The sequence below is a fragment of the Poecilia latipinna genome, unplaced genomic scaffold, assembly GCF_001443285.1.
Source record: "Poecilia latipinna isolate Pla-1442-1.1 unplaced genomic scaffold, P_latipinna-1.0 Scaffold234, whole genome shotgun sequence".
NCBI lineage: Eukaryota > Metazoa > Chordata > Actinopteri > Cyprinodontiformes > Poeciliidae > Poecilia > Poecilia latipinna.
The window spans coordinates 1-23,759 of record NW_015112850.1 but is presented as its reverse complement, the minus strand read 5'-3'; the positions used below and the strand labels follow the sequence as shown (position 1 = coordinate 23,759).

At 39.7% G+C, this 23,759-nt stretch overlaps 1 protein-coding gene across 7 annotated transcripts in view; it reads left to right on the top strand.

Moving 5' to 3' along the window:
- The window catches only part of arvcfb (ARVCF delta catenin family member b), a 216,559-nt gene extending 200,254 nt beyond the window's left edge, over positions 1-16,305 (top strand). For all 7 annotated transcript variants that reach the window (XM_015032221.1, XM_015032220.1, XM_015032224.1 and 4 more), the window contains 2 exons: positions 2,879-3,384; positions 16,096-16,305. In XM_015032221.1, coding sequence (XP_014887707.1) covers positions 2,879-3,384; positions 16,096-16,283 — 694 coding nt within the window. In that variant the 3' untranslated portion in view covers positions 16,284-16,305. The remainder of the gene's footprint in view (positions 1-2,878; positions 3,385-16,095) is intronic.
- The last annotated feature ends 7,454 nt before the right edge of the window (positions 16,306-23,759 follow it).

Below are 23,759 nucleotides of genomic sequence, written 5' to 3'. Positions count from 1 at the left end.
CTAAGACAATGCAGCTTTCACATTAAAAAACCCCCAAAAACTGCAGAATAAAGTGAAAACATGGCATGAATTTACCTTCAGGCTCTTTTACTCCTAATACTCCTAAACATAATCTAGCTTCAACAATGGCCTTTAAAGGTTACTTAATTAAAAGAGTCCCTCTGTGTTTCTCAGCGTAGGTACAGATGATCTGTGACGATCCCAGAGGTTTTTCAGAGAAAATTAGCGAACAGATAATCATGAAGACAAAGAAACACAGGAGACCAAGTAGTGGGAAAAATTAAAGCAGAGATATGTTAGAAAATAATATCCCAAGCATTAAGCATCTCACGGAGCTCTGGGAATCTGAAAAAGGACAAGTATGGCACAACAACCAATCTACTGAAACTGGCAATCCAGGCGAGGTGGACATGAAGCCGAGATGTAACCAAATCGTCCACGGTGACTCATGAGGAGCCACAGAGACCCGCAGCTTTTGTGCGAGCATCTATTGATGCAATAAATTAATTAATTGCATGATAAATTAAAAGGAGCACAATGATTTCCACTTACATCATTTATTGTTTTTCTCTTTTCTTTCTCTCTTTCTACCAAAAACTGGATGACGAAAGTCTTCACTCTGATGCTTTTGTCTCAGCCAGCTATTTTTTTGAAGGACAGTTTTGTTTACAGAGACTTTATAGTTCATTTTATTTATTGTTTCTGTTGTTTTTATCTGTTTTGGAAATTTAACATGTCCAGTATTAAGTGATGTTTAGAATTTAAAGTTATTGATCTTTGAGAACATTTTCTTGCATTATTGCATAGGTCTATGTTCTAGTGGGACATGCCTTTAAAATGCAGTCGGAGCTACAATAAAACAGTTTAGATCAAACATATCAAAGTATATTGATATGCTATAATGGCCTAGTCAAAGTCCAGAGCTAAATCTAGGCAAGAGTCTGCCACAGGAGTTAAAAACTGATCTTTACATGTTCTCGTCCATTAGTTTGGTTGAGCTTTGGCTAATTTGTCTTGAAGAATGATCAGAAATACAAGGTTTTATTTTTTAAAGGTTTTATCGGCTCTCGTGGCCTTTATTTGATGGTTAATTGACAGGAAAGTTGGTAATGAGAGATGTGGAAAGACGTGCAGCAAAGGTCGTCAGACCGGGAATCGAACCTGCGACGGCTGCATAGAGGACTACGGCCTCCATCCATGGGTTATGCTTAACCCCTGTGCTGCCACAGCACACCCAGAAATTTAAGTTTATAGAAGCTGGTCGACACGGTAAAACTGGAACAAAAGGTGGTTTGGAGTTGTAGCTGTAAAATGTTTTCAAAAATGTCAACATGTGACCAACGCTGGACTTGAAACGTTGATGCCACAATGTTTTTGCAAGGCACTGCATCTCTCTTTATCATCCAGCAGAAAAGGGATTTAGGATTTTTGACACATTGTTCAGGAAGGAGTTCATCTCTTATTGATTTCCGTGGCAGAGAGATGCACAAACTACAGTAAATGCCACAAAATCCAATATGTTACTGCGTGGCTTTTTGAAAGGGGGATACACGAGAGTCGAGGTAAGACGGCATGTTGATCCCCTTCCAGTTTTTGCTGAATGCCACAGAGAAAGCTGTAAAACGACATAATTAGCATACAGCTCATTAAACGTGGAGCGCCATGTGAAAATGCTCGTCGGCAACCGACTTTGGACACCACCAACCACCATGAAAGATGGTGAGAGGAGACCATCTGGATTATGTAATGAGGGTAAACAAGTCTCATTCTGGGGGATGGGTGGTGGGGAGGGATGCTAAATGCTGCGTGTAGCTACACAACACTTCAATTTTGCTCCTAATGACAGAGCACTGTGTGTGTGGTTTTTTTTTTTCTTCTGCCTTTTTGAGAAAAAAAACCAACAAAAAAACATTTAAAACGTTCCCTGACTTTGTATGTGGTGTCAGAATTGGGAAGCCTTCTCAAGGGTTCTAAAAAAAAAAAGCCGACAAACACTCCTGTCGCTGGCTTCAAACAAATACAGTCACCCATGTTCCTATGAAGAATGTATGACAGTGTCTTTGGAGTGGAGGACCGTAGAGAACAGACTCTAAGGGACTTTGGAAATGTCGGCTCAGTGAAGGACCCCCTCCCACACCCTCCCCTCGGTGGACCACTTTGCTCCTTAATTCTGTCACCAGAAAAGCAGTTAGAGCTCAGTACTGTTTAAGTCCCCAACACTAATAGGAGAACTGCTAATGAGGGTAATGCTAGTAGAGAACTCCCAGAGTGTTGGTCATTAACATTTCAGTGACTGCATGCTAGTGTTTTGAGCTGTGAGCAAAGGGAGCCCTGCAGGCACTGTAGGGGCTCCTAGTCCTCCCTGGGGGAACTGCTTGGCTCTTTTTTCTGCCCCCTGGGGGAAGAGATATCAAATCCTTTTTTCTGGGTTCCTTTAAAAAAAATAAAAAAAGACTTCACAGGTCTTTCCCTCAAAGCTTTTACTTTTTTTTTTGTTGTTGCTCTGTCTCTATTGGTTTGCAATCGTTTCCTGTCTCCTAGTCGCTTTCTCTTCAACCCGATGTTTGTTGAAGTCTGACATGTTTGTTACGCCTGCTGACAGGGAGTAGGGAGCAGAATGCTGCAAATCATTTTGCTTATTGCAAAGGGTTGCCATCAGAGCCCCGCTGACAAACCTGATGAGAACAGATCCAAACATCGGATCACCTTGTCCTCTCCTCTACCTTTTCCCCTCATTAGTCAGTGAGTCTCACCTCCGTTGGCTTTTCTTCTAGCCTGTTCCCTGGCTGTCTGATTCTTCTCAGACAAATCAAGTCGCCCTCCATTTACCTCTTCCATCTAACATGTCTTGACTGTCCTCTCTTCTGTTATCTTGCAGAGGGTACCCAGATGACCCCATTGAGGCAGAGCTGATTGATGAGCGCCACCCTTACATCCACGGTATGTATTCAGCACCACTTGCTCAGCCCGAGAGAGGCAGCATGGCCAGTCTGGACCGAATGGCCGGCCGGCGTTCACCTTCCATCGACAGCATTCGCAAGGACCCCCGCTGGCGGGACCCCGATCTCCCCGAGGTCATCGCCATGCTGGGTCACCCCATCGATCCGGTGAAGTCCAACGCCGCCGCCTATCTGCAGCACCTCTGCTACGAGAATGACAAAATTAAGAAGGATGTCCGCCAGCTGAAGGGGATTCCTGTTCTGGTCAGCCTTTTGGATCACCCCAAATCCGAAGTGCACCGCAAAGCCTGCGGCGCACTTCGGAACATCTCCTACGGCAAGGACAATGAAAACAAGGTGGCCATCAAGAACTGTGATGGCATTCCGGCCCTCATCCGTCTGCTGAGGAAGACCAACGACATGGAGGTCCGAGAACTCATCACCGGTAAGAGGAATATTTCCCAATAAAATGAAACTTTTCGAGCTTTACACCGTGCTATAATGTTATTTTTTCATCAAGACATCCCTGGAACTCGATTCATTCATGCATGTTTGAGAAATCCTTTAATCTCCATGGCAACCATTCAGTTGTGCAAAACGCCTGGGCGGCCCTGGCGCCTGCAACTCCATCTCTCAGTTCCTTCAGACTAGCCAGCAGAAATTAGCAAACACCTGGTGCAGGTGCACATTTGTGTCATCACTGTACAAGCTGCTTCTCAGTGCAACACCTGTAATAATATTGTTCAAGGGTTAATAGAGGAACGATGCTGCAAGCACTAGTTTTTAAAGAGACAGAGGCCCAATTTCAAGGCGTTAAATTATGATGTACAATTGCTTTCAAGTCATAACAAGCATTTTCATAACTTAAGGTAACAGTTATGTGATTGTGCTATAAAAAGGCACCATGTGCCTGGAAAATACATACTGCCTCTTTAAATAATTAACATCTGCTTACAGCTGCAAAGAGAGTAAATTCTTCAGTCTTGTTTTTGGGTTTTAAACGACTTATATTCAGAGGGGGAAGAAATTGCTACCGTCATATTTTATCCATCAAAAATCTGTGACTGTCACAAATTTCCTCCAACTTCTTTGTGATTATAATTCAATTTGACAGCATAAACGCTGTAGCATGATCATCAGTTTACGGAGAAGAACAGGGGTTTTATTCCCCACCGGATCCGTCTCCGCTCTTCTCTCCTCTCAGAGGCGTTCAGAACTGTGTGTCTGGCAAATCTCTCTCCAGTTTGCTACAGCTGCACATTACCATGCCATCGAAGCTCACATAGTCGTTACAAAGTGAAATTGCTGCAACAGAATCAATAGGCTAAAAATCATAACTTTTAATTGCACGTTAAAGACTCTCTCTTTCGCTCTTGGTTTCTTGGCGAGAACTCGGTTGACTCTGCTCCAACGGCAGGAGTTACTGCTGGGCCCTTTTGTCAGAGTCCAAAGTGAAAACAAAAAGGGTCCAGGTTTAATAGTTGAAAAAGGTCTTAATAAATTTGGAAAAGAGAAACCCCACGATTAATCGGTGTGTAGTCGACTGGCACTGACATTACATATTTTCCTTCTTGTCTACTCTTTGAAGCCTTATGTCTACACAGTAGTTCTTTAGTTTGGCAGTCCTGTCTATTTCTCTCCAGTAGGCTGCCATATCTTTTATATTCTGTGCCGCACTGTGCTCCTAGTTATTGATACAAACTTGTTACGTTACAGAAGTGTTTCTCAATTCCGGTCCTCAGGCCCCCCTGTCCTGCATGTTTTAGGTGTTTCCCTTCTGCTACACACCTGGATTGAATCTGTGGGTGATTAACAGGCTTCTGCAGTACTTGATGGTCATGCAATCATCTGAATCGGCTGTTCTGGAATAGAGCCACATCTAAAACATGCAGAGCAGGGGGCCCTGAGGACTGGAATTGAGAAGCACTGCTACAGCAATACAGCAATGTTAACATCTATATATCTGCTTAGACCTTTTACTTTCTGTGATTGGTTTGTGTTGCAGGCGAGATTGATATTTTTTTTTCCTTCTCTCTTTCACAATAAGCTACATGAATCAAAGTTTGTTGCTAGGAAGAAATAAGTGTGACTATATAGCTGCAAATGACTCTTTCTTCTAATCGTGGAGCCGATACGTTTCTGTAAATGACCTGAGCTCCGAGTTTTGGAAGCAGATTTGATCACAGAAACTCCACGGCGCTCCAACCGAGCCGGTGTGTGGAAACAAATAAGGTGATATTTAATTACTTAAGCCACAGCGTTCTGTACTGTAAGCAGAAAGACGGACTGGAAGCTAGAAGATCTCCCGTCAGGAAAAACAAAGAGCACACAATTATTGGTCCCCATAGAAAAGTCTGTAATCTGCATTGGATAACCGAAGACGTTTTAATTCTTCTTGGAGAAGCTATTGAATCAGAAGTGATGCTCCGGTGGAAATCAGCTGGGAAATACGTGTGTTTGCGTGCGTGCGTGTGTGTGTGCGCGCGTGTGTGTGTGTGGGTTCAGTTTATTCCCGCTGATTTAACCTGACACACTCACACACTATGGCATCTGAGAAGAGATGAGAAGAGATTTTTCTTTTCTTTTTTTTTTTTTTCCCGGTGCACTCGTGTGAAAAATGAGACACTTTAAAGTGAGATACCCAGACCTTGTGAAGTAGGTGCCAAGTGAAAACACTGAGTGCATGCTGAAATTTAAGGAGGAGGGGAATGGATTTGCTTTTTATGCTCTTTAGGGGGAGGAACGTCGTCGTCACGTTAACTTTCCAGCACTGACAACAGCTCAGACTCAGAATTATAATACGAATATCTGTGCGACTGTCACCCCAAACTACAAACATGCAGGCTATTATTTACGCTGACGCCAGTCTTTATAATCCCAGCGCTTTACGAACCGTTGTGGGCATGCATGCCTGAGTGTTTGCATAAGTGAGTCTCCTTTGTTTTGACAGAGATGTAGCAGTGAGCGATGGCGGTGCTGCTGCAGAAATGATTGCCTTTACAGCACCGTGTTGCTCCCTATTGAAGCTAAAAATAACCCTTCACCACAAGACAAGGAGGACGGAAGGGAAGGAGGCTTTTCTCCCCCTCTCTTACTCATTATTCAGCCCTCCCACGCTCAGTCTCTGGTTTTTTTTTTTTTTTTTTAATTTTTCCTTCCCCTCTCCTTCATTCATTATCTACAGACGGTGATTTTCGTTCTCTTGCTGGTTTACTCTTTATCGTGCTTTAGGTGGCCATTGCTCCGCAGGAAACCAGCTCCTCACAATGCAGGCTCAGCTTGCGTCCCCAGCCACTTGTCTGGAATTGGCCGTGCTTTTCTGCAATTAAATATAATTCAAGGTTGTTTTTTTTTTTTTTTTTTTTTTTTTAAATACGGTTCTCCTTTTCTTAGTTCATATGTTTAAGGGTTTTGCTGTGGAAGTATGCACAGCCCTGTGCAAAAACCGCTCTGTTTTCTCCTAGTGGAAATGGGTGACGTGGAAGGAACCTAGTGGTTTCATTTTCCAACACACACATCCACGCACACACACACACACAGACACACACGAGACATGCAGACAAGTCATTTATATTTCTAGAACGTTTTACTTTTCAGAGTAATTCTGTTTTCCTGTTTCAGCAGCCTCTGGGCTGCTTGTGGCCTCAAGCAGATTCCTTTGTGAAAAGTGAGATCATGAGGCAGATTGATGCTGCATTTCCTACAGATTTTATTGCTCATATGAGACTACAAACAAGGAAATTTGACATGAGAAATCAATAACTGAAGATGGATGACGTCTGAATTGGACCTGATTGCTGTCTTCAGGTTATTTAACATCAACTTATCTTAAATTAAATGAATGAAAATAATAAAACGAATTGATTGGAATTTAATTTTCAGCTATTCTTTTAATGAAAATAGAAAAAGACAATTGCAATCAAGTAACAATTCAGCTTCCCCTTGTTCATCACCTTGTTGCCAACTTGATACGCCTTTATTAGAATTGTGATGAACACTAAAACTCTTTCACAGTAATACGTTTGTCAAATTGTTGCAGGAGAGCTAATTAAGACGTTCTTTAGTGAAGCCGCATCCAATTCCTGTGGTTTTGATTATTTGATTGTGATTTCCTGGATTACTTTTTTTTTTGTCATAAATATATAACACTGAATGTGTGTTTATTCTTAATTACACAGTTTTTTGTGTGAAACTTCCAAATCAACTCTAGAGCAATACCTAAAACCTTGTGAGCATGGTGGCAGACTCGTTATCTGTAGTGAAAATAATCCTGAACCAACATGAGCTGAAATGCCACTCAGAAAGAAGGAAGGTTCGACCTAAAAAGCCAGATTACAGTTTGAAAATTCACTCAATTATAGATACATTTTAGAGCTTTTATTTATTTATTTATTTTTTATTTTATTGGAGACTGATGCAATTAAAACTGGAATGCTGGCTATTGTTCCATTTATTGGAAGAAAGTGGAAGTACCACCTCAACCATGAAGTACAGGAGTGGCAGCATCACTCCTACTTAATTAATTAATCTCTTTATACACATTTATGCACGAGTTTGTATGAGAGTATGCATATAGTCAATAGCGTGAGTCCGCATGTTTAGGTCTCCATCTTTGTTCGGTTTTTATGCACTTTGCATCCCCTTTGCTAAACTGCGTCCCCCAACCCTCATTGCCACTGTGACGTTGATGGATGGCAGGAGGGGTGAAGAGCAGAAGGAGAGGAGGAGAACCGTAATGGGCAGAACTAAGTTAATAGCTCTGGTTGAAGAGCAACATGTCTGCCAGTGGTGCCTGGAAAATTTAATTAGCCCCCGCTACAGCTCCAGTCCCCTTCCCAGTCCCACTCGCCGTCTTTCCAGCCTGTCCAATCAGAGACAAAAAGCCAAGGCGGGACGTAAAAAGGAAAAAACAAGGCAAGAACTGAGGACTGGAAGACAAACGGACTTCCTTTGATGAATTTTGGCCTTTTAATTGGAAATCACAACACCACCGTTTTCATGCTTCCAATAAGACTTTGTTGTTTTTCAATTAGTTTTGAAAGGAAACCGGTGCGACCCGGTTTGGCTGTTTACCCCTGAGAAGTTTCCTCAGCAGATAAACAGCATTAATAAATCAGAAAGGAACAGCACTTCCAGACCTTGAAAGTGGTCTGACTGGGTTATCAAAGTTGCTTGTGAAGTCTTTTAAACTGTAGATCCTGACTCTATTTTACAAAGAAAAAAAAATGCTTATATAAGACCAGCATTGAGAGGTCAATTACTTTTTTGTTAGTTTCTTTTTTGTCGCTTTTTCCAAACCCCAGTTGGTGTCATGATTTATGCAAGTGCAACACCAGTTTGAACACTTTTATCTATCATTCAGCAGCTCTGAATTTTTCACAAGCGATGCCATCCCCGGCACTCTCTACAGTTTTCATCCTGCAATGCGTTTAAGGTGAGCTATTAGACACATTTACAAAGTTGTGCACTTGTACCGGGTGCTTGGTCGGGTGTTTCTGCCTCGGGTCAGCCGTGCCTGGAAGACGGCAGGACTCCCCTCAGGCGTCTGTCTCTCAGAATCTGACAGAGGACAGCAAACTGACTAAACCCGATCCAGAGTCACTGGCCTGAAACAGCGACAGGACGCTGGATGGAGATCGTCACTTCCACGGCGCTCTGTCATCCTGAATAACACTCTGTCAGTGGGCTGTATGCCTGTCGGACTTGATGGATCGCCGCCACGGCAAAGACATGTCTTTTCCTCCCCTTAGGCTTATGTGATCAGCGTAGAGGTGACTGATTCCAGCGGACTGAGCAGTATTTCAGCCGGAACACTGGAGGTGACAGCCAACCAGCCGGGACGGAAAGAATTGGCGAGGCCACGTGTCGCTTTATGCGTCATCTCTGGCAGAAAAAGGTTCCTGGTACCTTTTCACTCCTCACTTTCTTTCTTTTCTACAAATTGCCTTATCCGCATCCGAACCGTTGAAAGCAGCGATTTAAAGATCGACGAATTCAAAAAATCCGTCTGATGCGTGTAGTTGAAACGGATGCTGCCGTCGTACTGTTGAGACAGGACCACTCTGGCACCGAGTTAATTAAACCATCATGCAGTTAATTTCATGGTAGGGTGGAATATATTAACAAACGGCGAAGATGATGAAGGTGTATCTTGCGGATTACTGGCGTGCTGTTTATCGCTTGTCCGCTGAAAACATGGATCATGTTGCCACGCCGGAAATATGGAGTAGACATTTTATGCACAGTTTGTGACCAGGATGATGGTGTAAAAAGATCATCTTGGTGCTGCGCTCACTCTGTTTTGACTGCACACTGAATACACTGCCTGTCACAATCTGATGCTAATGACACAACGTAATCAAGCTGTCAGCCTGGCAGGCAGGCGTGAATGTTCTGCTATCTGTCACAATACCAGCGCTCACACAGCTCATATGAATGTTTGATTGTTGTTACATTCTTGCCCGGATTTTTATATTTCCTTTTAATTAGGTAGATACCGGCATAAACTTGTCAAGTACCATAGCATCAAATGAGAATCATAAAAATAGAAGATACAATTAGTGGGATTTCATGGTGTCACTTGGGATGGCTCCATCTGATGGTTTTTTTTTTTTTTTTTTTTTTTTTTTAACTTTAAGGGAACTTTTGTGTACATGACACTTTTTCTTGGATATGATGAAATCTAGATTAAAATGTGGGGGCAACTACGCTTTCACTGTGTCTGCCTCAAAACTCTGGTATAGTTAACTTCAGCATAGACCACAGAATCTTGAAAACATCTGTTAAAACTAGTTTATTTTTCTAAGCTGTAAAATCTCATACAGTATGTGACTTTTATATTATATATAATATATATATTATAATGTTTCTACAATTACTTCCGTTTTAAAACCTCAGCAATTCCAAATATATGCTACAACAGACTGAATGTTACAGTGAGTACAAGAAAGGATCACCTGGATTTCAGTTTGGATTGAATCATTATACAAAGGTGTCATTTTAGCTGTTTCACTGCCTTACATGTCCCATTATTATCCTCATACAATTCAGCTGTCTTATAAGCTTGCATTGTGGGATTATTTAAGATAATAAAGGGACAGACAGACAACACAATTATGAAGAAGTTTGAGGATTGGAGATGAACACCAGTGAATCATCATCATAAAGGAACACTTCATGTTCATTTCATCTTTAGATGCCTTGAATGTGTTAACAGCATTGGCGGTTGTGGGGAAGGAGGAATAAGTACAAGTTCTTCATTATACTGAGTACTTAATTCATCAAATGAAAGTTAGACTGTATCAAAAAGTTACTTTTGAACACAGCCAGCAGATCCAAATGCACCCTGGTATATTATCATAAGGTAAAGCATTATAGTGGCAATCCTTAAATATTAGACTGACATACTTTTGAGAAATGTTAAAATCAACATTTATATGTGACATTGATTTGGAGGTATACATTTTTTTCGACTCGTCATAAAACTTATGGCTGCAGCGTACCAAGATGCTGGGAGTTTGCCTTTATCAATCACTTTGATTGACCAGACTGTTGTAATGTCATGAGTTGCTTAAAAGCCAAAACGAAAAACAATTTGACCTGGTTGATTTCCTTGACTGTCTTTGGAAAATGGTTCATTAATCTTCTTTCTATGGATGTTAGAGAGTTCTGTGAGACCCAAATGGCCAATAAAAAAAAGAATAAGGTTCCTTTATGCCATTAAAGACTTTGAGGAGTTGATCTTCAGACCTTCAGTATTTGTTATAAATCGCTATAGATCGTCTTGACTCAGAATCCTTTGAGTTTATTCTGGCAGAGACAAATACTTTTTTTAATACTCATCTGCACCTTTAAAAAGCACACGCTAAAGTGAGCTCATAACGCAAGCTGTTTGATCTGTATAGCCTCACTATATCATGCACGATAGTTTTTCTGTCATTAAGGAATAAAAGTGATGCACAGACAGCAGTCTAGTGTGGTGCCGGTGTGCCTCACAGCTCTAAGCCTCCATCTGGAATGTTTAAATTAACATTAGAAGCTGAAGTGAAGCTGTCTGGCTCTTTGAGGCAGTTTCTGCACTGGTGCTTACTCAGCCATGTGTACAGCTGCACAGTTAGCAGTTCAGTGTGTCTAGGTAATATAGAAATATAGCATTTGGAGCATCTCCTGTTGGTATATGAAAAAGGACGACGACTATGCCAAGTAGTCAACTGCAGTTGTAGGAGAAAGTTTTGGGATGGGCAGAAATGTAGTTTTTCACACACTTTAGTTAGTTTCTATGATATACTGAGGTATTTTCCTATGAAATACATCAAGTTTATTTAATAAGTTCTCATTGTTTTTTTTTTTTTTTTTTTTTTTTTTATAGTTTCTTGACCATGATCCAAAAATGTCATATTAATCAGCAACTAGCTTCTGAGTTGTAGGAACCTGGATTTATTGGGAATTGCCACCCAAAACATTTTTCCACAGTGTACGCTTCAGACTATTCGGTGATTATTATGACCAGACTGGCTAAATTAGACTCTTTGTTGTTCTTGGAGAACCTTTCTCAACGTTGTCTATGCTCATTCAGTCAGAAAATCCAAAAGAGTTGAGGCAAATATTCTAAATCTTTCTAAATGTCTAGTTCTCTGTTGATGGAAAGAGAGTAAATACACTTTTGCTGGACTGAAAGGCCAACATTATTGTCCTTATCACATTAATGGGTCTGTGCCTTGTTTGTCAAAGATATTAGAAGATGCTGGGCCTTAGGTAAACATACTTCAACATCATCTTTGTCTGCACTTAATAATACAATTACACTGATGTGACAACATCCAGTTTGGCACAGACTTTTTGTACATCTGGAGAAATTACACAATATGAGTTCTGCAGTTCCCTCATGTCGTATCAATCAAGTTTCAATATTTTTTTCTGTACAGCAGATTTCACCAACAAGGCAGTTCAGCAAGTGCTTCACAGCACAACACAAAAGTCACAATGGCACCATGCAGTCACCAGTTTGAGAACAAGAATTACATTTTTATCAAGTCCTATCATCAAAATCAATGACACACATCACATGTTGATCAGTGTATCATTTATTATGGTTCAAAGGCAACTGGAAACTGGTGGGTTTTTAGTTTTGTTTTAAAGGAACTCAGTGTTTCAGCTACTTTGCAGCTTTCTGGAAGTTTTTTTTTCCAGATTTGTGGAGCATAGAAGCTGAATGCTGCTTCTCTAATTTTGATTCTGTAGACGCAGAACAGAACCAGAAGACCTGAGTGATCTGGAAGGTTGATACAACAACAGCAGATCTATCTAGCTCATAGGTAGATTCACTACTGGAAAATGTACATGATCAGATATCATAGCAATGACTAATTAAAACTACTTAATCTCGTGTGACTCTGTACTAATAGTGATTTACTCACTGAGTTATACTTGATGTCTAAAACTGAAAGTGAAACTGACAACATCACCTACTTTATGCTTACCTTTGCTAATTTCTGACCGATTGGGCTTACTAATGCAGCATTAAAATTTAATTCCCAGATTATCAGTTAATCCTTAAATATATATAAAAAAACACGCATAATTCAAACTGGGGGAACGTCAACCATGACGTACACATGCTTCAAAGATGCGACAGGCATTGATATGCTGCTAAATCCACTGTCTTTTCTCATGTTCCTTTCCGACACAACATCCATCTTTCAATACCCAAACCTACATGGCAAGGTAGGAAACAGTTACTTTAATTATCATTTTATTCTAGGTTGGTATCCAGGCTTCATTTTTTATGTTTCTTTTCCACTTTGGGTAACAACTGAATGACATTGGAAGGAAGAGAGAATATATAACAGGAAGATTAGAAAACCTATCACTCTTTTAATTACATATGTGATGAGAAGCTTCATGATTGGAAAAAAAAAAAAAAAAAAGCAAAAAAGTCAAGGTTGAGTAATTGGGACCCAGCGGCCCAGTGGTACTTTCTGTCTAGCACCGATCTTACTGATTGGATCTGTGTAGAATTATTACTGAAGCAAAACATCTGGGACTAACGAATGCATTAGTTTACCAGAAACAGTCATGCAGGTTTTTAAATGGTTTGTTAGAGTAAAAATGTTTTTTGTTCTACCACTTTATATGAGTGTTGGAAGACATTTTATGGTTTTGAAGCTTAGCTCCTGCAAATAATTTGAATAAAATCTTATTTTGTCATCAAAATATAATTTCTACAGCTTTATAATGTTACTGTTGTTGCAGTAACATTATAAACCTATTTGTAATGCATTCATTACAAATAGGTTTATAATGTTACTGCAACATTAGGATGATTCAGGACAGATATCTGCTTTTAAAAGATTCAACAAATGAACACAGTTCTGGTGTTTTTATGTCCAAACAAAGCTTTAATTATGCTGATGAAAGCATATCAATATGCTCAAGTTAAACATACCACAAAAGTGCTGTAAAAAAAATAAATCGATATTGAATTATAGAGGTATTAAATTTACTATGAACAAAGCACACAATTATTCAGCAATGTAATTACTTTAGCTTTGGTTGTGTTGTGCTTTGGGAATAATTTGCCCCTGGATACAGTCCGTCAGGCAGTAATTTAAGTTTTTATTCCCGAGGGTTACTGAAATTGCTCCATTCATTTGCTAATATGTTGTTTTCCCAAAAAATAACACTCTTTGAATATGTCTATTTTTTGACAGATATGTTCTTTAGCTTGATGACAAAGTTGGAGTAAAGACCCAAAAAATGACAGAAAAATGCGTATTTATCCTAACTTGTCTATTTGTATGCATTCATTCATTCAACAAACCTTTTAGCAAATAAAACAGTCTCTCTCAAACACATTCAGAGTTATTTTTAGTCCAGCTTCTTTTTCTTTTTTTTTCCTTGTGTGTGTCTGAGCACGACTGCACAGAGGAAATACTGACCGTCTGGAAAATGTACAGGAACTTTATTAAAGAGCCGTGCCAGAATGCACGACGGCTTCAGCGCTCTGCTAATGGTCGGCTGTTCAACTGCACAACACAACCGCACACCGCGGGCGTCTGTGGACGTGCGTTCACACACGCATTGAGCACGGCTGCATGTGCATATGCACAAGCGTGTGAATCTATGTTTAATCTTAATACTTCAGCTCTTAGCTGTTATTTCTCTGAAGCATGAGGCTTGGGGGCAAAGAGAGGGAGACAGGCAAGCACTGCGTTTTTTTCCCTATCAACCTTAGTTTCTGACAAATTATTTGTTTTTTTTTTAATATGTAGAAACCTTATACTTTAGGTTTGCATTCCAAATTTTAAAGTAATACAATGAAGGGAACAATAGAGATGGATTAAATGCCAGTACTGTCATGTTTTGACACTAAATCTCATTTGCAACATACAGAGCCACTGCATAAATTTGAGTATTATTGAAAAATCCATTTATTTCAGAAACACCTTATATTGATAAACTTTACAGGTGGACATTTGAAAGCCTTAATTTCTGCTAATTATAATGATTTCTCACATATAGTTGATGAAAACATGACATAACACATTTTTTTATCAAACATATTAATACAGAAGTGTTGGCTTAATGTAAAGTATGTTTAATGCCAGCTTTTAGGATATTTTCAAAAGGGACTTTTGATCTGACAAACGAGTCTCATCAGAACAGATATTCTAATTTATCGGTGATGACTGTAGGTATGTCAAAGTATTAACTGAATTTGACGGGACAAAAAAAACCCCACAAACAATGGAAACAATGACAGAAAAAGCTTTTGAATATTCTATAAAATATTCATATAAAACTTTGATATGTGGCCTGTTTTGAACCCCTGGTTTTTTTTTTGACCTGCTGATATTTTCAAATCCAAATTATTAGCATATAGACGGACAGGCTGAACGTCCAAACAGAGCTGCTCTGCTTTGAAACATGGAGTTTTCCTGTTACCTGCTGAAGTTTAGCTCTCTCTCTCCATGTCGCAGCCTGATCATCTCAATATGAAGTAGAAAATGCAGTTCCCTTTTAAAAAGCTTCTTCCATTTCTGCTTAAACACCTCACTGATGCTGAGAAAAGCTCATTTCTTCCCACAGTAACTACTTTGACAGCATCGGGTGTTACAGTGACATTACCCAGCAGTGCTTATGAACTCTGTTCAGTCTTGTAAGATTACCAGAATATTTTTGACCTTCCAGCTCCTCTGTACCCACCTGTTTCCAGTCATAATCCATATCTTTGTGTGAATCTAATATACGTTATTGTTTTCCAAACTAGAGGTCCCATCGCTGCAGCGTGTGTTAGAACCCCGGGGAACAGAACATTTTGTCTCTGCGACTTGCAAATATTTCTTCTCTCACTAAGCTTTATCTTCCTGCTTCTCTGGTGGAAAGCAAACTCTATCTAGTTTCCTGCATGTCTCTGTGTTTTTTTTTTGTTCCCTCCTCCTTTGTTTTGTTTTGTTTTGTTTTGCTGTTTTTATTTCCTGTAAAATAGGCTGGAGGTTATTTTTCTGTGATTAGATGTGCAGCCACTGCTTCTCCCTTCGTGTTGTTTGGAAGGTGACTGATGCGTAAAATCTCTCTCGGTGCCGATTTCATAGGGAGAGAATAATCTGGACGCACGCAGCATCTACAAAACAAATGGTTACAGTAGCGCTCGAGGTAGTGAAGCTGGCTAACGTATATGAGCTCTGTTAAAGCGAAAAAACGGTGCGAGTGTGAACATGTTTTCAGTGAAATTTTCACCTAGTGATTTTCTTTTATATATATATGACATTGTGGTGAGTCCAGTTTGTGGGTGGTTTAAGACAGAACTAAATGTGATTTTGATTTCAGTCGTGAAGTCTGCTCAACTTGTCTTTGTCTGCTACTGAGCTTTCACTACGTTGCATCACTTTCATTTTCTGTCGACGATTCTCTCCACTCCTCCTTTCTGGCTGCCTGGCATCTCTTTTCTCATTCTTTACCTCTTTTTGCACTTTTCATTCTGATAATTTTCCCCATTTTTTCTACCTTAATCCTCCCTAACGTCACCTTTTGTCAAATGTCATTGAATATATCTTCAGTGGTTTCTTCCTTTTTCTCACAATCATACTTTGTCTAATTGGGCTCTTCGCTCTTACATAATGTCTGTATCGTTTCTCCTCTCTGCCGCCCCCCTCAGGTACCCTTTGGAATCTGTCGTCCTACGAACCCCTGAAGATGGTGATCATCAACCACGGGCTGCAGACCATGACCAACGAAGTCATAATCCCTCACTCGGGATGGGAGCACGAACCCAACGAGGACTCCAAGCCCCGGGACGCGGAGTGGACCACCGTCTTCAAGAACACATCCGGCTGCCTCAGGTAGGGTCCCCACCAAACTCGGTTCTACACAACAGGATGGATCTTCTCAGTCCGGTGTGTAGCACACATTTACAGGTCACCTACTCACAGCACAAGTTCCTGTATCAGTCCTTTACAACGGTATTCATGCGACATTGCCAACTTAATTTATTTTATTAGGATTTCAACATAAAATATAACACAATTGTGATTTTTATATATAGTTATATAGTTAGCTGCTACTTATTTGGATTCTCAAATGTATTTAGATCAGGACTTTTACCTGAACTATTCTGTTGCAGCTCTGACTATATTTTTAAGGTTTTTGTTCTGTTGGTTGTCGGACTGGACAATAAATCAATAGCAATATATATCGCAATAGATATGATGTAATCAATACCAATAGATAGACTTTTCAGTCATTTCAATGAACTCTGATGCATTCTGGGGGATGTAGGCAGAGGAAAAACTTTAGCCATTCAACCTCTCACGGTGAGTGGCGTCAACTAACTCACTCACTCTTTGGTTGCCTAGCAACAACGTGTTGTCTAACTTGCGCAGCAGCAGTCTCATGTTTTCCACAGTGCTTCAAAACTGCTTATAAATAAAAACAAAAATCAATGCTGTGGAGAATAAGGAGAAAATGAATGCAACAGCTTGAAGGGAAACGGAGGATAAAACAGGAAAGGTCACGTCACCAGATATTTAAAACAAAAACCTAATCAGTAATTATCAATATTGACTGACATGAAACCCTCATGTCATGATTTGTTTTTCAACCATGTTGTCCAACCCTAGATGGAAGGGAAACATCCACCTCAATCTCAATTGTAACTGGTTTTTCTCTAGGATTGGACCATATTTATCATCCCTCCTCCTATCAACCAGGTTTCCTTTTCCCTGCAGGAGGAAAACTTTCCTCACGGCATGACTGTGTTTTGCATGCAGACCGAATGACTTGTAGTGTTTTGCATGCAGACTGAAAAGTTCAACTTTTGGTCTCATCTGAGCAGAGCACGTTTGCGCCCATGTTTGCTGTATTTCCTTCAAGCATTGTAACTAGTGCTTGTTATCACTGTTTAAGTGTTGTGTTATTGCTACTTTTCTAAAAAAGAAAAAAGAAAATGAACAGTGAAGCACAAAGACTAATAGTTGTTCTCTATTAAACCTCTGAGCCTTTACAGAACAGCTGGATTTATGCTGAGATTAAAAGTGCAGACAGATGTTTTCTGTTTATTAATAGAGTGGCTTTGCCCTAGATTTCATTTAGCGATTTCAGAGTAAAGTGGCCTGAACACAGTGGTGAGCTGCGCTGCTCAGATGTTTACATATCATCCCATCTCTTCTTTCCCTCACACTGTACAATTATGTTTTCAATCGGTGTTGCTCTGTCACATAAAATACTTAGAAGCTCTCAGTTTTAAATTCACCAAATGTGGAAAAGTTCAACACTTTTGCAGGGCACTGTGGATGAGGGAGCACATAATCAATTTTTATGCAAAAGGTAAAAAAAAAATGTATTTTGAGTAAAAGTATTTAAATATTCGTTTAAAAAAATAAAGGTTAGTTTGCGGAATCTCATTTATTTAAATGTGGAGCTGTTCTATGGGTTTCAGGGCTGATTGAAAACTGTATATATTTTGGTTTTGGACCAGCGTTTGGCTCACGTTGGATGGACGAAGGATAATTAGCTGTAGTCCCGCTCCGACTGTCTCCCGCTTCATGCAAAGAAAAACAAATTAGATTTAAAAAGGCTTCCAGGGAATGTTCCCAAATTTTTTTGAAATGATAATTTAGAAAAATACAGAGTTGGCTTGTCTTGGTTTAAAAAAAAATAAAATAAAAAGAAAGCCAGTAATATGTTTGAAAAGCTCAGACAGATTAAAAGCTTCTGGACCAAACCAGTTTTTAGGAGAAGAAAAGACGCAGAGAGACAGCAGGCACAAATGAGGAGCCAGATGGTCCATTTATTCAAGTTAAATTTTCAGAGTTTCCAGTATGTGCACACATTTAAGTCACCGTCCTGGATTTAACCGAGGATTACTTTAATATACACAGTGGAAGGGAAAAAACCCCAAAGCAAAGCCCCTTCATGTTTGCTGTGACTAAGATGCCAGTTGCAAAGTGAGACAGGTGTGGTGTATATTAAACTGTTAGTGGCCCGCGGGTCAGGGTCCGGCATAAGCTCTATAGGTGCTTTATTGATTTACGGCTCAGCAGATGCAGGGTTCCTCCCATCCTGACCTGTGGGTGTTTGTATGCAAGGAATGCTGGGTTGTCTGTACTGGGATCAGTGGGCGATTTTTGTCTGTGACAAAACATTAAACCCATCTGCGTCTCGGACCTCTGACCTCCGTGTGTCCACGTGCAACATGCCACCACTTCTGAAGAGGTTTGGCAGTCTCTTGTTTTGTGGGAAGTAGTTCACCTGTAATCTTTCTGTTTTTCTGTTTACTGCAACCACACCACAATCTGATCAGTACCGGGTTCCAGAAGGGTCAATAAAATGCAAAAGCCAAAACACAACAGTAAAACGCCATAACAGAGGTTATGCTAAAGCAGAAGTTATGGTACTAAGTTGAGCATAAATTTAGTTTTAACCTGAATTCCATTGTAGAATAATTCTGTTTTAGCAACATTTTCTTTTCGGCATTACTTCAGTTTTAGCCTAAATTTTTCTTTAGCATTAGCCTACTTCTGGTTTAGCATTCCTTCTGTTTCAGCCTAAATTCTGGGTTAGCTTTAGCTTTCTGCTGGTTGGACATTACTTCTTTTGGGGCTTTTGTTGCTGTGTTATGACTTTTGTTTTTGCACTTTTGCATTTTGTTGACCCTTCTGGACCACCATAGTTAACAATCTCAAACAATCAAACACTTACATAAATATAGTAAGCCCCCAACTTTGGGCTTACAGCTTGAGTGTTGTTTAAAAATAATCAAACAGTTGGGAGGAGCTGGGTGATGAAATCATAACTACTGAATAAAGCTGTAGGCAGTAGGCTGAATTACACTGCTCTGATTTGCTTGTTTCCATCTTTGTGCCTAAACATATATTCTCAAAATATGTCCACTGTTACATTTATGATTCAGCTTCCTTACCTAAGGAGTCATTTCTTGAAAAAAAGATTATATAATTGTACCTTAATAACTTTGGGATAAGAGGAAAAAGATTTATTCCCACAGTCTTATGAAATTGCCTCTGGCTGTGTAATGTGGTGGATTTCCGTTGTCACAGAAACGACGTCATGTTTGTTCACATCTTGATTGGTGGATGTATCAGTGAGGTCACCTGCTCTCTCGTTGTTTGCAAAATGTTTTCTGTGGGGGGCTTGAGCCTTTCTACCAGACCACTGTGGTGCATTTTAATCTTTAGGATTGAATTGTTGTTTTGTAAAAGCCAAAAATAGAAGGTAGAAAGTTTCCTGAATTCAAAAGCAGTTGGATTGGAACAATTTGTGATGTTTTATCACTTTTATACCTTGACGTCTTTGACTAATATTTCAGGTGTATTTATTCATGTACAGTTAAGGTCAAAATTATTAATGCAGTAGAGATTTAAAAATTGTATTCACCACAAATGAGACATCTTGTCCTTCTGAATAATAAATGGATCTTTACTGCAAAAAGCCACATTTTTAAAATGTCTGATCAGATTTTTGCATGTTTCCACTCGTATTTTTAAAGATTTATCTTCGTATTGGATGGCCTCCTAGCCATTACCCTAATCTTTACTTGGGACTCTGACTGAATCCCTCCAAAACATTTATCTTACTTCCACTCAGAAGAAATGTTTTGGTGTAATTGACATATTCCAAGAGTATTAATAACTTTTGGTTATAGTATTTAGTTGTAGTACGCTGTTCTGGAGGAATGTAGAAGAGATTTTAGCAATCTTTTTGGGAAAGCAACATTAAAGCTTTAACAAATCACAGTGTTTTAAAGAATTAGTAATTAGCACAGAATATTACAGTCCAGATTTGACGAGTTATTGTATTGCTTTTTATGCTTGTTTTATTCTGATAGGGTGCTAATGGCAGAAAAGTTTTGAAAAAGCTGCTTTTTGTGTTTCCTACATAGTGAATAAAGGCTTTATGTATTTTAAAACACAGAATATTTGTTGAATGTAGAATTATTCGGTTCATAATCAGCCTTAATGTTAACGTGAATTGCAACTCTGACTCAATCGGAAACTGTAAGAAATCTGTTTAGTTTAGGAGGCGATAGAAAATTCACTCAGGCCCCATTTCTGTTCTCAACCAGGTCCCATTAATCCTGCCAGATTACATGATTTTTAAAGATGGCGCTGTCTACCACGCTTACATAAGAGTTACCAGTCGGTCAAACCAAGCGTGTTTATTAGCAGACTGTGTCACCTCAGCAGGGTAACTCTAGATCTACTTCCCTTCTCACTTCAAAATTAGACACGTAGGCATCGCTACAAAAGGTGGTCAAACTTAAACTACACGGTGTGACGGCTTTCCCTCAGTTTAACGACGACAAAGTCATTCCGACAGCCTCTTCATGGGACGGACCGCACTTTCAATTTTACTATTGGATTTGCGAGCTCTTGCACCGGGAGCCAAATTGAATTCAGCCGAGTTACTGTGACGTTAACGCTAAACACCTGAAACCTAAACCTAATATTTCCAGGAGCCTTTGAACTAATCAGTGTAGGACTGTGTTCAGCTGAAGCAGCTGCTCCCACGGCTCCTTTACAGCAAGCTTTGCTTCAACAGCTGATCACTAGGGAGCCGTTTAACGCACGCCCTCCTTCCAGGCCGCCGCCGACAGACACTTCTACCTTCTCGACGCTCTGATCACTTTTACTCTGAAATACGTTTCAGCTGATGTCGTCAGTGTTTTCTTCATCACTTAGGTTACTCTGCTTCAAATTGGAAATGTTGAGGAGGACGTCGTCTTCTTTCCCTGAAGCGTCTAGAGAACTCATTACCACTATGAAAGCGTCGTTCTTCTGTTACTGAATGGGCAGGGTTTTTTTTTTTTCTGTTAATCTGAAACCAAAGGCCTTTTGAGCCTTTTTAGTGAAACTTCTATTTTACTAATGCCAGCATTACCGTAACAAGTTCAAACAAACCTTTAAGCATGTGATGGCATGTCGGCAGCTGGTAATAATTACATAAACGGCTTATAAATAAAAACATCCCCATAAATTTTATGTAAAATACTAAAAAGCTGAAATTAGACCTTGTGGCAATAATTATCAGGTATTTCGGACTCTTGCACTTTCTTGTAACCCCAAAGTATGTAATTTGCATACTTTGAAAACAGTATTGCAAATTTGCTATTTTTTTTATTTACTTATTATCAAACCAGGCAGAAAAGATTAACAACTTTTTTTTTTTTTTTTTTTTTTTTGCAACTGGTCTGGAAAAAGACAACGAAATAAGGCAATAAGATCAGGCAAAATTTAAGTAACAGATAAAAAAACTGTATGAGGACTCCATTAAGTAGTAATATAGCATATGCATACTCTTAATATTAGTACTTTTGTACTGAAGTTATGAGCCTTGTAACTCTGCAAGGCAATGAAAATACAAAACTGCTTTCTTAGAAAAAGATGTTTCTAGATATGTAGCTTATAGTGTGAACATTTTAAAAGCACAAAATCTTAAGTATTTTTGGTCCAGTTTCTAGTGCAAATGTCTTAGTGCACTTTAAATATGATAAAATTAGCTTACAAGTAACTTCTAATATAGGAGCTTGTTTTAGTTTAATGTTGATGAAAAACTATTAGTTAAAAGTGAAATTGTCCGGCAGTGGAGCTAGTACTTTTTCCATCAACATTAAGGAATTAGTTATTTAAAAAAGCACCAATTTCTTGCAGAAAATTTACTTGTAAGTTAGTTTTTTTCTTATTTCAAGTGTTTGTACTAGAAACTAGACAAAAAAACTTGGTAAAATGTTGTGCTTTGGTTGTGTACTGTTGTATATGAAGAGCTGAATAAGTAATGTTCATTTAAAAAGAAAGTGCCATCATGATTAAGAAAACTATAAAACATAAAACTTGGGTATCTCATTTATGATCTACATTTTTATTTATTCAGTTTTTCTAGTGAAAAGCCGCTCAATTGATCAATCGCGAGGATGTCATCTTTATACGTGTTTGTTTATTTATTTGAAACCAAAAGTTGTGTCGATCCAAATAAAATAAAACAAAACCACATATTTCCCAGCTTTTAGATGTAATTTCCCTCGTCTCATGTTCCTCTTGTTTCCATCAGAACAGCTTCCATTTTCCATCCGTTAGCTTCCTTCTACCTTCCCCGGCCGTGTTTCTGGCTTCCTCTCAGAGTGACAGACGGTAGTAACGTGTAACTGCGCCTGTGTGTGTGCGTGTGTGTGCGTGTGTGTGTGTGCGTGTGTGTGTGTGTGTGCGTGTGTGTGTGTGTGTGTTACCGTGGCTCATGTCCGGCCGCGCTGTCTCCGCCCTGCCTGGGCCAGCCAGGCCTGTCTAGACTGCAGTCCACATGGCTCGTCTTTCTATTCTGGTCGATGTCCAGAACAGCATAGCTGAGAGGCAGCACCAGTTACACACAACACCAGTTACACACAGCACCAGTTACACACAGCACCAGTTACACACAGCACCAGTTACACACAGCACCAGTTACACACAGCGTGCCGCTCTGTCTGCCTTAAGCAAGTGTGGACAACTTTCTTTTTACTTCCTGAACCTTCTGCTCTGAATATCAACACCGGCAAACCAGAAGGGAACGAGGGAAAGTTTTTTGATCTAGCTGCGAGAAGTCAGTGAGAAGTCATAGCATTTGACATCAGGGCCTCAGAGGGCGCTCTGTTGTCACTTCCTGCCGCTTTGTTTCATGGTTTTATTTATCTGTCGTATCCAGTCCTCTTGTGAGTTCAGGCTGCAAACATTTTAACACTCTTGATTTGTACTTGGCTCATTTTTGTCACATATCACTAAATCTAACCATCAGCCCCTCCACTCCTTTTGACCCAAGACGCCGGTCCTGCTGAGGAAGATCCGTCTCCATAGCAACTGTAGCTAAGCCCCACAGTTGCCTAGACGCAGAGTTTGTGCACGGGGGAGAAGTGCTGATGCCAGGGAGAATCTGTTTACCGACACCGGCGGAGACACACTTACTCCTCGGCGAAGCCAGGAATAGTTTTTAATTTTTTTATTATTCTGTCAATAAGGACCTGCCGGTGTAAACAACGCCAACAGTGTAGTCGCTGAAACGGGAAACAAGGGGGTCTGTTTCTGCCTTTTGTTGTGACTGGTAGTAAGGTGGTTGTGAATCGGAAATGTTTTGTCAGCCAGAGGTGACAGATTTTACTGTGGAGTCCAGGAGAGGCGTGGTCGCTGGGTTAGAAAGGTTTTCTATAAAAGGAAATATCATTCCCCATCTCTTTTGTTTAAAAGTAAAGCTCAGACTACAAATCACTAAAAAAAAAAAAAAAAAAAAAAAAAAAAAATCATAAAATTACTTTTTCCTTTTTTTTTAAAATCAAAATTTTTG